This window comes from Cornus florida, unplaced genomic scaffold (assembly GCF_030987335.1).
Source record: "Cornus florida cultivar Cherokee Brave unplaced genomic scaffold, ASM3098733v1 CherokeeBrave_3.0.0_Hap2_Chr07, whole genome shotgun sequence".
Classification (NCBI taxonomy): Eukaryota; Viridiplantae; Streptophyta; class Magnoliopsida; order Cornales; family Cornaceae; genus Cornus; species Cornus florida.
Window position 1 is genome coordinate 6,530,541 of NW_026775577.1, and position 14,219 is coordinate 6,544,759.

Consider the following 14,219-nt stretch of genomic DNA (forward strand, 5'->3'; position numbering starts at 1 on the left):
ATATATGAAGAAATTTTCAGTAGGTTTCTTTAAAAAATTGCTAATTTTTATCAACCATCAACCTAAAAGTTTATTTCTGAAAAAAAAAAAAAAAAAAAAAAATTATCAACAAGGATCCACGGGACCATATCATTAATAGTTTTTGGCCCACAAAATATAAGCACGAACATGGATATGGTATCTTTGCAACAAATAATATTCAGAGGGCCTACAAAATGTCTGCCATTAAAAGCCCATGGCCCATCTCACACATTAAGGGCCCGCCTGTTAAAAGGAATAGATCTGAACTGCACAACTTCCAATCAAAACCTAACCCCCTATTGGGCCTGCCATGGCCCATTGGATCTAAATGTCTGGAACTCTGCTTTTCGTGGATCTGAGAGGGTTAAGTCCTGTTTGGAATCAAACAATTGAAAAAATGACTTCCCAGTCATTATGATCCAGCTCCAGCAGTACCTTTGCCTTAAATCTTCTTAAATTAACACCAAACTGAGCTTCCAGCTTTGAATCCTTGGTGGGCCTCCTCATCAGAAATCAAATTGGTAGATGTAAGAAAATTAAATTTCCCAACAACAAACACGACCTTACATTAATGTGGACAATTGGACACAGCTTTATCACTACAATATTATTAGACAGCTAGGGCTTGTTCATAAAGTTGATTCTACCCAAGTTGGCAATGATTTAATTATTATATATATATATATTAGATCATGTTTCGGTTTTGAATTAGTTTTTTTTTTTTATTTCAATTTCAAGACATTAATTTTATGCTACAAAAGTACTAATATAGTTTATAGATTATAGAAGAATGATACTTTAAGTGAGGATTTGCCAAAATGGGAGAGTCGTGATTATATCGTCTACTTGATGCATTGAACTGAAATTCATGTTCGAGTTTTAAATATCGAAATTCTCTTCCTCAAAAAAAAGACATTGAAAATGATTTTACATGTGATATTGTGTGTGACAGAGATGTTACAATCAGAAAGTGCACAATTTTTCTACTCAGCAGAAGGATTGGCCTTACAGCTCAGTAAGGTAGTACTAATAATGCAATGAATTGAATGTTTTTTTGGCTTATTGTGCTATTTTTTATTCAATTCTGTTTTTTTGAGCATGATCTTAATTTTTCTACTCTTATCCCATTCTTGTAGTATTAGTTAAAATTGTGAAGTGAAATGAAGATGGAAATTTTTACCAAACAGAAAATGAAAGAAAATAGGATGGAAACTAAAGTCAATGTCATTGCTATTGCCTTCCATTTATTCCTTTTTCTCCACTTTGTTTCTTTGGTTTTTCTTTTATTTTTTCTTAAATCTTATTTTTTTTTTTTTTTTACCTAGGGGTATATTAAATTTGATCCATTCTTTTTTGTTATGTTTTTATCAAGGATTATAGGGATGTTCTTGAATTTTCTCAAAAACGTGTCTGCGGGTTAAGGAGTGGCCAGAAATATAAATATCAACAACTTCTCTCTGACCCACGACGTGGGATGTCACATATGTGTTTGATACAGACACGGCACTTTCTCAAAATAATGCCTACTGGATTAAGGAGTGTCCACAAATATAAATATAAAAAACTTCTCCCTCACACGCTGTGACACTTTCTTCAAACACATATGTGACGTGGGATGTCACATATGTGTTTGATACAGACACGGCTCTTTCTAAAAAATATGTCTACAACAGTGTCCACAAATATAAATATCAAAGAACTTTTTCCCACACGCGATGTAGGATGTCACATATGTATTTGATATTTGAAAAAGTAATGGTACTTATATGTCTAAAAAAATTGAAGAAAAAGGGATTAAAATGGTGGAATTACTGCCTTGGAATTGAAACAGAAGATTTATGAAAGAGTAGTAGAGGCCCGAATGAATGGTGGGCTGGAGCTTTCAGTTTCAGCTAGCAGGAGAGGTTCAGTCCTTCTCTCCTATTCACTCATCATCACCAACAGTACAATCACTAATTAAATGAAGACTCATCACTATCACAATTTTAATAAATATAGATATAGATATAGATATAGATATAGATATATACAATCATGACACACCAGATTGGCAGAAATTAACAGGCGAGTGAGACTGGTAGAAGAGAGGACAACATCCTCTCCCAGAATCTAACAGAAGATGTAGAGATTAGAGGCTCACTGTCTTTGAACAGCACTAAAGGCCAATTAGCCACATCGTTTGGTACTGCCAGCCATTTTTTTTTGGTTTTTAACCATGTGACTTGTTAAGCCTATTGTCCCCATCTGTCAACTGTCATCCATCTACCTCTAATGTGAACATGGTAAGCCTCTTTGGTTTACAGTGGCGGTACCGTTCACTATTGTATTGTAACGAATTCGGATAAATATCGGTATAAATCAATCGAACCGATTTATTCATAGAGTTATGTAACGATGTCGAACCCTTGAAAAAAGATTACAAACCAACCGATACAATACAACGAACCATGTGTACCCTTACATTTTATGTAAAAGAACATGTTAAGGCTCACATGTTCGTGCACAATGTTATTGCAGGATTCGGAAATAATCAGATGTACAAAACCTTATTTTTATATGAAGAATCAAAAGGCACGTAGTTCAAAGTTATCATTTTTTCATCCTTAAAGAGGAGAGGAGTGGTTCGAGTTTGAAAGTTGATATACAAAACTACGGAAATCTCACAATACATATTCATATAGCTAGAGAAAATGGTAAATTAATTTTTGGTCGTTTCAAAATAAAATCCCATCAAAATCTGTAGTATTTTAGGTGAACATTATTCATGCTAAAAATAAAATTAATTGCAGTGAGCTGCCTTTGAAAACATGTATAAAACAGATTTGAGTGGCTTCAAAGCTTCTCATCAGTTGCATTGAATGTTAGAGAAGAGTGAAAAGGATTGGTGTCCATGTTAAAATCATGAAATTGATTAAATCAAATCTATTTGGATCAATTAGTTATATGATTATATGGACCTCATTTTGTAAGTCAATTCAACAAATCTCCTGTTGAAACATCAATTGCTATCTTTAATTTGCATTATGACTCATATTTCTTCTTCTTCTTCGTTTTTTTTTTTTAAATGCATGAATCTAAATTTATGTATACACACATTTTATACATTATAAATACATATATATAGCTTTGGAGAAAAACATGTCAGTTTTAGGTTTTGTAAAATACATCCCTTTTTTCTTTTTCCTCTTTTATAAAATACATTTACTAAAAAAAAATTGTAGCATACTTAACGTCAAGCATAGATTAGCTTAGAAAAAATATTTGGTCTAGTGCTGTTAGGTTTTGTAAAATTCACCCCCCTTTTTCCCTTTTTTATTTTTTTGTATGGCAAAGTGAGAATAATATTTAAATTTTTGGAAAATATCACTCTCTAAGATTTTTTTTTGGTATATAAGTGTCTTAAGTTTGAAAAAATTATCAAAGAATGGTTTGAGGTCACTGTTTGGTTACAAATTGGGTCATGTCCATTTCACATGACATTTTCAAAATATAAAATTTCAAAAATACCCTTTTATCTTCCAATAATACCCTTATGAATAAGAAGAAGAAAAATAAAATAAAAGAGAGAGACGCTCTAGTCATTTCATATTTAATTATTATAGAGGGACATTTTAATTTTTTCAGTATTCAGGTCATTATTTGCTCAAAAATTGAATGTTTTGAATTTTTCAAAATGTACAGGAACGCGACCCTTGTTTGTAACATTACAATGAAATTATTATTATGATTATTATTTCTGAATTTCAGGCAAGATACTGTCATGATTGGGTTCCTGGGAAGATACCTCTCCTCATAAACGCGAATGCTGGAGCACAATAAGCGTGGGGTATAAGGTAAAATCAGTTATAAAATGCCTAAAAAAATGTCAACCAAAATTATTATGAAATGATTGAAAATTAATTTAGAATATGATGCTTACAAAGTTACAATAATAATAATAAATAAATAAAAAATAGTATACCAAATTACCAACAAATATCAAGGTGACAGAGATTCAAATCTATGCACAGACATGATCTGAGAGTTGCAATGAATTATGGAACTTTGATTGGACTCCTTTCTGATGCCAATACACTAGATATTTAACATTTTTCTGGCATAACACTAGATATTTAACATGGCACTACTACCTGTGTCACAATTTTGCAGTGCAGTGGCAGTGCCAGTGCATATATATATATATATATATAATGCAGCACTGATTTGATACTCTCTGCCATTTCCCAACTCCATGTCCTCCTCATTTCACCTTCTCCATGCCTTTCTCTCAGGAATCCAATTTCCATCCCACTCCTCCTTTTTCATTTTTCTATTGCCATTTTTTTTTTTTTTTTTTAAATATCTCACTGACAAACACATCAATGAATTGCAAAAGAGGTCAAGCCCAACTTTGCCCCTTTTTGACAGCTCAATGTCACATAATTGCTTTCTTTTTAGTCAAGGTAATAATTAACTTTTTAGTAGTTCGGTTCATGTCGAGACAATACTATTTTGTTTTCTGTTTTGAATCTGTAATGACCTTCGAGTCATATTGGAGTAAATTTGAGTAAGGTAATCTCAAGATAGCCAGAAATACATTATGCTACATTTGTATATAAGGAGATTGTTTTCTGTTTTGAATCCGCATGACAATCAAGTCAAAGTGAAGTAACCTTGCAAAATACAAGTATATACCTTTACGGAAAAAAATAATAATAATAATAATTGCTGTATATATGCAGAGTGCAGACACACAAACAACATTTTTCACTATTGCATGTGGTGGTGGTGATACAGTTGTGGGAAATATTTTGAACTCTTTTTTACATGCATATACATAGATACAAAACTGTCCTCACTTCAAAACACTGCAACTCTATTATATCAAAAATACAAAACATTTTACTGTTGATTTAATTGTGTTACATCATCAATTTATTGGTGTGGTGTGGCCTTGGATACTCAATAATTTTGTTACACAGTAGAGTACAATGCACAAAATAGTAAAAAGAATCAAAAAGTACTTAGAGTTCTTAACAAACACATGCAAAAAAATAAAAATAAAAAAGGTCCCTTGAGAGCTGGAAAGGAAGTTCTCTAAGGGCTTTGTTACACAGAAGAGTACAATGCACAAAATAGTAAAAAGTACTAGATTTCTTTTAAAAATATAATAATAATAAATAAATAAATAATAAATAAATAAATAAAGAGTCCCCTTAAGAGCTGGAAAGACAGTTCTTTAAGGGCTTGCTTTTGAAGTACTATAGAAATTTACAGCACCACACACATTGAGAATATAAAATATGCATCTCCATTGGGAATGGATCACTAGTTCTTAGACATAGTCTTCACATCCCTATATCTACAACTATCTTCATTCAAAAAGGAAACCCTAAAGCAAAGGTTAATGAACACATACATAAAACCACAACAGATGTCATGTTACATAAACTAAAACAAAAAAACTCATATGTGATGCTGTTGTAACTGCAAGAGTCTAGAGTAAGCCCCATCAGGCCGGCTGAGTAGGTCGGAGTGGCTGCCCTGCTCTACTATCCGTCCATCTTGTACCACTCCTATGCTGTCAACCCCCCGGATTGTTGACAACCGGTGGGCCACGACCACGGTGGTCCGGCCCCTCATTAGCCTCTCGAGTGCTTCTTGTAGCACACACTCGGACTCTGCGTCGAGTGCACTTGTTGCCTCATCCAGCAGTAGTATTGATGGGTCCTTGAGAACAGCTCGTGCAATTGCAATCCTTTGTTTCTGTCCCCCGGACATCTGAAGCCCTCTCTCGCCAACCGGGGTTTTGTACCCATCAGGCAACCCACTGATGAAGGTGTGCACATTTGCTGCTCGAGCTGCTTCGATGACTTCTGCTTCTGTTGCTCCGTCTTTTCCATAGGCAATGTTATCAAAAATGCTCGTCGCGAAAAGAGCTGGCTCTTGTTGCACCAACCCAATTTTTAGCCTAAGCGACTTCAAGTTTAAACGCCTAATGTCTTTCCCATCAATCATGACTTTACCAGCTGTAGGGTCATAGAATCGTTGGATCAATGCAATTACAGAACTCTTCCCAGAACCGCTGGCTCCAACAAGCGCTTGGCTTCGGCCGGCACGTATTCTAAGGTTGAGGTCCTTAAACACATTGACATCAGGACGTGATGGGTACGCAAAATCAATGTGAGAAAGTTCAATTTCGCCACGAATTGATTCAACTGGCTCAGCCTCTGGGTCATCGGAGTCTATCCTCGTAGACCGATCAAGAACTGAAAATATCGAACCGACAGATTCACCACCCCTAATTATCTCAGGGGCAAGGCTAACAGTTTCTGCAACCGAATTGGCTGTAATGACTAAGACCACAAATACTTTAATAACCTTTGAGAAAGTCGATACGCCTTTGCGAACAAGGTGTGCACCATACCAGAGGATGAGTGCTTCGGAGGCATATAGGGCGAGCTGAGAAAGGCCAAAGAGGAGGCCAGAAGACTGACTGCGACGAAGGCTTTGGAGCTGTGGCACACGGAGCTCGTGGCAGAATAGAGAGAGGGTCTTCTCTTGAGCATTGAAGGCTGCAACAGTTCGAATGTTGCTCACTCCCTCCCCTGCAATCATGCTAGTCTTTGCATGAGCCTTGGCTGTATCTCCGGCAAAGCCTTTAAGAGAAAGTTGCTGTTCAATACAGAAAATTAAGGGAATTAACTATCACGAACTGTTTAAATTACAGACAAGGAACATATAATACAACCATATAAAACCACGAATTATGTACGTTTTCCAACTGTAAAGTCTGTAATGTCCTTTTTAATCTATGTATGTTTTAAATTATATTGATTGAGCAAGTATTAAATTAGAAACCTCAATTCATAGTTGATATTAGGGTCTCAAACAAGGAGCCTTGTGATACTGGTAACCAGTTTTATTAAATTAGAAACCTCAATTCATAGTTGATATTAGGGTCTCAAACAAGGAGCCTTGTGATACTGGAAACCAGTTTTATTTCATTCGGATAAGAAGATTAATTAGATATGGTTATTTCTTGAGTGTAAACTTATAGTATGAAATCTGTCTTAGAATTACAATTTGTAGAAAATTTATTTAAAAAATAAATTTATTTTCCTCTCATTTTAATTCAAAGGCATCACTTCCACATATATTAAATTGATTAAATATTAATATTTAATTTAACCTAGAAAATGATACTACATATGTAAAATTAGTACTCTTCAGCTTTATGGGCCTTGCTACACGATCATTTTTATGAAGTACTATTTTACTGCAATAAAGATTTCGACCTGCAACACAGTGGTTCTTTGTGTATTGACAAGGAAAAATCAGTTAACCGCATTAACTAGGCGTTGAATGCAAGTGCCAAATCGCAAAAGTCAACTTGATGGGACAATGCTGAGTTTCCAGTTTTGGACATGTAGATGACCATGGTATTTATGCATTGCATGAACGTATCTAAGAAAGCAATCTATCTAACTGTGTATTTAGCATGCGTGGAATCTGACCATGATATTTATGCATGAACGTATTTAAAAAAGCAATCTATCTAACTGTGTATTTAGCATGCGTGGAATCTGACCATGATATTTATGCATGAACGTATTTAAGCAAACAATCTATCTAACTGTGTATTTAGCATGCGCCGGAATCCGAACACTGCTGAATACACAAGGACAGTGTCAGAGCTACATTATCCAACACACTCCAGAATGTGAGAGGCCCTAAAGTTGATTGGGCTTAAAAGGACCCAAACAAAAAGGGGTGCGTATTTTCCCGCGACCTGCCAATGGTAGACAACTTTATAAAAGAATCTCTCAGCTCTGCCATGCACCATGCCTAGCAAATTACCGACACCCCATCAAATATGATACAACTGACCATAGAAGAAGATAATATGTCTGCGCGCCAACTGCATGTAAATATATATACCTATATTCATATATATTTATTATGATCACGGGCAGTCTCTCTGGAATCTCTGGCATGGGCATCTTCCTTAGTTGAGAAAGTAAATACAGCAATCAAAGCCTATGTACTTCTATATCCAACTCACACACACACACACACACACACACAGTCTCTCACTGCATGACAAGAACTGATATACACTGTATGTTGCAGTGTCGGTACAAGATGACATGCTAAATATGAAATGAACGGTGAAAGGCACCAGACAACCTAAGATTTGACTGGGTTGGTAAATAACAAAGAAAGTGTCCATAGCAGAGTAAAAAACAGGAACACTCCTCAAAAGCATACAAGTTAATGGATGGTGATAAAATCTGTTTTCGTTTCTTCATACATTATATATTTGGGTCATATTAGAGTGTGGAAGAGTGGTGCACGTGGAGTAAGCATGTGCAGTGCACCAGTATTTCATCATGTTGTAATTACCTTTATAGTCATTTAATACTAAGAAAGTGAAGTAAGGTTCCGAAGATCCAAACAATATTGAGAAAATCTGACACAGGCATTAAGGTATATAAAAGATTTTGATTTACCCAAAATGACCTCATTGTTTATACCTAACAAGAGCATTTCATTAAAGGAAGTTATATTTTTGACAACATAATACCACGATGATTGAGAGCCTTAAGACACATACGTTCCAAAAGATACATCCAAAAACTCTGAATAAGTCATGATATCTTATCTGTTAGAATCTTGTCGTAATTTATATCATCTCTTCTCATCATTTATATAATCACTCTTTGTTAAATAATACGGTTTTATGATGAAGTGTGTAAATAAATGGGTGTACATTGTGCTTACCTGAGCAAAATTGGCAAGGACAATAAGAGGGAAGGTGGCTAGGATGAGAAGAGAGACCCTCCATTCCACTATGAAAGCAACTATGAATGAAGTGAGTAGTGATGTCATGTTCTGCAGTATAACAGAGATCCTCTCAGCAATGGCAGATTTTACATCGGCAGCATCTGTGGCTAGGCGAGCTGCAACAAGGCTAGAGTTGTGCTCCTCCTCGTCAAACCATCCAACTTCATTCCTTAGAATTGCTGAAAAAAGAAATACACAATAAACAAATTTCAATGGCTAATTTTTTTTGGATTGATGGTTAAATTGTGGTTGAAACAAAATTTCAACTGTATACATTGTATATAGGAGCCACTTTTAGTCATAACAAATCACTCTAACATAATCAATGACAATACATACAGTATGTGATGTAATCCTAGAAATTCAAGGGAAAGAACTACACGACTTTTACCTGAAAGCATCATCCTCCTAACTCTTGTGGTGAGGTTCTCTCCCATAATACTGAAGAAGTAATGCTGTATCAAATATGCAACGACTGCGTAAAGACCTACTCCAATGTAAATGAAAACATATTCCTTTGTCTTCCTCTCCATGCTTACAGGATTTTGGTAGTAGAACACATCAATCATATTTCCCATCACAATTGCAAAAATTGGACCAATAAAACCAGAAAGAACAGATCCTACAGCACCCATTATTGAGTAAGGCCATTCCGGAGCATTTAGCTTGAGAAGCCGGAAGAAATACCCATCTGGTGCTCGATTCTTTCTATCGGTTTCAGCATTAGAGATCATCTCAATCCGACCATCTGCACCAGTGCTGTACTGATAGCTCAAATTCCTTAAGCTGCCAGAGCGAAGGCTTAGAGATTTTGTTGACAATGAATGACTTAATCGTGATGAGCGTGAGCGGCAGGTTGAAGGATTCGAGAAGTCTCTGTTTCTCACCATTTCCTGAAATCGAATCAATGAAGCAAAGGCTCCAGCTTTGGCAATTAGTTCTTCATGGGTTCCAGTCTCAACAACTTGCCCTTGCTGTATGACGGCAATTGTATCAACATTTTTAATGGTGGAGAGGCGATGAGCAACAACTACAGTTGTCCTTCCAACCATGAGTCGGTCCAGGGCTTCCTGAACAATGCTCTCAGAACCTGCATCAAGGGCACTAGTTGCTTCATCAAGGAGGAGAATTTTTGGGTTTTTCAACATAGCTCTTGCAATTGCAATTCTCTGTTTCTGACCACCAGATAGTTGGACTCCTCGCTCTCCCACCTGGTTTTGGTTGAAATATATAATTAATCAAATTTCAATGTAACCCCCAACAGATGAAAGAGAAATGCGCCAAATATGCAAGGAAAATCAGTTTGTGATCAAAGAGAATTTTTTTATTTATATATTGACATAGAACAATAGTAAAAAGAAGAAAACTACTAGAGAACATGCAGCTTCACACTCTACCATAAAAAGAATTGCCTGATACCAACCTGTGTGTTATACCCATTAGGAAGCAAGGTAATGAAACTATGAGCATTAGCAGCAGAAGCAGCAGCTTCAACTTCAGCCATTGAAGCTTCAGGTTTTCCATATAGTATGTTCTCAAGTATGGTGGTCGCAAAGAGAGCAGGCTCTTGGTTCACAAGACCAATCTGATCACGTAACCATTTTAGTTGTATCGTCCTTATATCCACATTGTCAATCAAGATTTGCCCTGCTCAGCCAATAGTAAATATCAGCAAAATTATTTATCCATAACCTTAGATGTTTAATTTATGAGTATTAATATTTCTTTTTGATAAGAATATCCATATCCTCAGATGTTTATTAATATGTCTTATAATCACCTTGATTAGGATCATAGAACCTTTCTATCAGGGAGACAACAGTGCTTTTCCCTGACCCGCTACCACCAACAACAGCAACCGTCTTTCCAGCAGGGAAGAAAATTGAGAAATTCCTAAAAATAATAACATCAGGCCGCGATGGATAGCTGAAAGTTACATCTTTGAATTCTATGTTCCCGTTAACCTCAGACAAGCACTTCCCATCCAAGGGGTCTTGTGTTATGGTAGGCTTCTGCTTTATAATCTCCATCAACTTGAATCCAGCTAATTTTCCTTTGCTAAATGCCCCAAGATTTGAAAATGATTGACCCAAACTCCTGTTAAAAATGTCTTTTTTTAATAATCACATATGGTAGAATACAGCTTATTCAAAACTATTTTTGGAGGAAACATTTCCACTTGAGATCTTACATGCCCCCAACAATGGCAGAGAAGATAGCTGTGAATGCCTTCCCACCATCCGTCTGTCCATTCCTGATAAATACACCAGCATACCAGAAAACAAGGGCCCATGACATGCATGCTATACCATAAGTACATCCCAGTCCCAAGCCTTTCGCCATCCCAGCCTTATACCCAAGCTTCAATGTGTTTTGGATTGCATCCGAATAGGCATTGAGGGCATTGCTTTCACCAACATAAGAGTAAACTGTCCTAACTTGTGCAATGGCCTATGCATGCAATAGAAGTTTTAGAATACCAGCCAGTAGTAAAATCATACCTCTTTAACCCATACACCTTTAAAGTAATATGCTAATAAGAACAAAACACATTAATTAACAAATAAAATCTCTAGAGCTAAGCTACAAAAATTGCAAAGCTCATGGATTCCCAATGTCATTCTAAGGTGTGGCCTATCAAGTTGCGTAAGCTTGTAAAATATTTGAAGGGGAAGTACCAAGCTAAAAATGAATACGTTAAAAAATAAAACAAGTAAATAAAGCAAAAGGCAAAGGGCCTTTATGATTGTCTCACAAGTGAGAACATCATTTGATCCAGAAAGCATCAAATAATAAAAACTGCTTGCAGTTCACGTGTGTTTGTTTGGTGACAAACTAAAATGAGGGGCACAGTGTATTCATCAATAAAAAGAAATAGAACATTAGGACCAAAATGAAGAAAAGGAACGAAAAATCTAGACTCAGGAAAGCAACATAATTCTTCAAAATAATCAATAATACCCAATTCACAGCTTACCTGCTCAGCAATTACGCCAGCATTTGCATAGGACTGACGACTCTTGGATGTGAGACCAGTGAGAGTATATGCATACAAGCCACCGGCAAAAGCAATTCCTGGAATTACTGCCACACTGAGTAGAGCTAGCCTCCATGCTGACACAAAACCAACCACCAATCCGGCCAGAAACGTCGAGAGATAATGGATGAAGTTCCCCACCTAAATTCCCCATCGAAGTATAGAAGTTGTCATGTTGCAGTGCTAGAAATGTAGCAAAAATGAAACCCTCCTTGAAAAGATTCACATTTATACATAAAGTTCGTGGGTGTTTCGATAAATATGTGTGTTTTTGCTAATTAGAAACTTAACACAGAGGATTGCACGGATTAACTCAGATTTTGTTAATGTTGTCTTGTTAATGTAATTGGGTGCCACATTAATTGAAAGCCAACAACCTTGGTGCGGATTTTTCTATTTTAGATTCATGCTATCCGTTACGGTTCAGAAATAAGTAAATGAAAATAAAAGAGACAAGTACATATATACATACAAACTATACAATATATATAGAGGGAGGGAGGAGAGAGAGAACCTTCTCACTGATGGCATCTTGGACAAGGAGAGTGTCCGTTGAGACACTGAAAACAATATCCCCTGTTCTAGCATCTGTATCAAAGAACCCAACGTCCTGTTTCAACACTGCCTCCAAATACTTCTTCCTCAGTGCACTCACTTGCCTTTCTCCACTATACATCCAACAAGCAATCTCTGTTCATTTCATACAAGTTTTCAGCAGAACTATATTAATCAGCCTACTCATAAATAATATTTACAAAATTTTACCAAAAAATAAACAACCACCACCCCTAGAATTCAATACATCTACAGTAGTGATAGAGATTTGTGAAATCGAATAATATATATCAATATTAAATTCAAACACTTGAGAAATGGACAGAGTGAAGTGGAAAAAGACAGAGAGTCGGTCCACGGACCACGTGCAAGTTGCTAAACCCAATTAAAGATAAACATTTAAAGCAAATATTAAAAATAAAAAATAAATAAATAAAAAATAAAGATGAAGCTCTAACCTGCATAGGATGATATACATACAATCAATCCAAGATAGATGAAATACAGAGCATACTGCAATCAATAAAAGGCAAAATGAATCAGATCTGAAAACTGAAACGCACACAAAACCTTCTATATAATTTTATATAATATATGTATATGCATTTTGATGTATATGTATTTTGAACACCTTGGAGACTTCATCCGTCATTTTCTTCAAATCGAATTGATTTTGGCCGAAACCGTTCACCATTTGGCCGAAGAGAAGGAAGAAAACAGGCATGGAAGAGCCGTGAACTATGGCTCCTAGGCTTCCAGAGACCATCAGAAGCAAATCGTACTTGTCGGCGAAGGAGAACAGCTGATAGAAAGGGAGACTCTGCTCTTTCTTCTTCTCCGCCTCCGGCATTGTTTTCGCCTCCGTCGTCTCCGCCATTGAAACCGACTGATATAGCACAAAACCAAAAAAAAAAAAAAAAAAAACTGTTATATGCGTTTTACTCGGCGATCTTCGGTTATTTGATTTTCGCCATTAAAGAGAGTTATGAGGTCGAATAGATAACGCCATTGGAGAGGGCAGAGAGAGAAAGAGAGTTTATTTTCTTGTTCTTTCTTTACTGTCTCGAAAAACTGAAAACAGTCGGTTGTGTATTTTTATTAGTCCAAGACGAGTGAATGAATCGTTTCAGAGCTTCGTTTGGTTTGCAGCAAAAGAGAGGGAGAAAAGCATGAAGAAGAAAGAGAGAATGCGTGAAAAGAGAGAAAAAAAACAAAAAAGAGGAGAGAGAAAGTGAATAGAACGACCTACAGTCAAAGGAGGTGTGGTGTGAGAAAATGAGTTGAAGGAGAAAGTGTGGCGTGGTGAGCTCACTTATAGTGTGAGTGAGGAGAGAGAGAGAGAGAGAGAGTCTGTGTGTGTGTGTGTGTGTGTGTGTGAGAGAGAGAGAGAGAGAGAGAGAGTTTCATGATTTAGGAGGTGGTGGTTAAAATTGAATCTTCCTTTTAGTAACTGGAGAGTCCATCGACGTCTGTGCCGCCAAAAACTTGTAGAAATTCTATTTTATCCAATTTTTTAAAAAGGAAATTTTATAAATTAATTTATAGAATTTCCACCATTTTAAATTTTGAAGAGGAAAAGGACTATGACTCTGCATTTATTACCGTCTCTAAAATCTTGGATTTGAAATTTTCTCTTCATTTTTGAATCAAAAATGAATTAAATATTCTACTTAAAATAATACTAGTTCTTATATATATATTTAAATTCATTTAAATTATTTATTGTGTATTTAAAGCTAGTTGAAGAAGAGTTATTTTTTTCTAATAAAGAATAGTAATT

The 14,219-nt window shown here is 35.9% G+C and overlaps 1 protein-coding gene across 1 annotated transcript; it reads right to left on the reverse strand.

Annotated features, from left to right (window-relative positions):
- Positions 1-5,189: 5,189 nt before the first annotated feature.
- Positions 5,190-13,729, reverse strand: LOC132315895 (ABC transporter B family member 19-like). Its single transcript, XM_059814332.1, has 10 exons — positions 13,071-13,729; positions 12,898-12,952; positions 12,399-12,574; positions 11,825-12,025; positions 11,039-11,298; positions 10,628-10,944; positions 10,271-10,494; positions 9,239-10,058; positions 8,785-9,026; positions 5,190-6,675 (listed from the first exon to the last, which is right to left on the reverse strand). The coding sequence occupies exons 1-10, from the start codon at positions 13,314-13,316 to the stop codon at positions 5,467-5,469; spliced, it is 3,750 nt and encodes a 1,249-aa protein (XP_059670315.1). The 5' UTR covers positions 13,317-13,729; the 3' UTR covers positions 5,190-5,466.
- Between the last annotated feature and the right edge of the window lie 490 nt (positions 13,730-14,219).

What these genes read in the sequence shown, in the direction of transcription:
- LOC132315895 (XM_059814332.1), bottom strand. Translation starts at nt 13,316, where the DNA reads ATGGCGGAGACGACGGAGGCGAAAACAATGCCGGAGGCGGAGAAGAAG. An exon ending in TGACGGATGAAGTCTCCAAG is followed by an intron (nt 12,953 to 13,070) that starts GTGTTCAAAATA and finishes TATTGATTGCAG; the next exon opens with TATGCTCTGTATTTCATCTA. An exon ending in TCTGCCATTGTTGGGGGCAT is followed by an intron (nt 10,945 to 11,038) that starts GTAAGATCTCAA and finishes CATTTTTAACAG; the next exon opens with GAGTTTGGGTCAATCATTTT.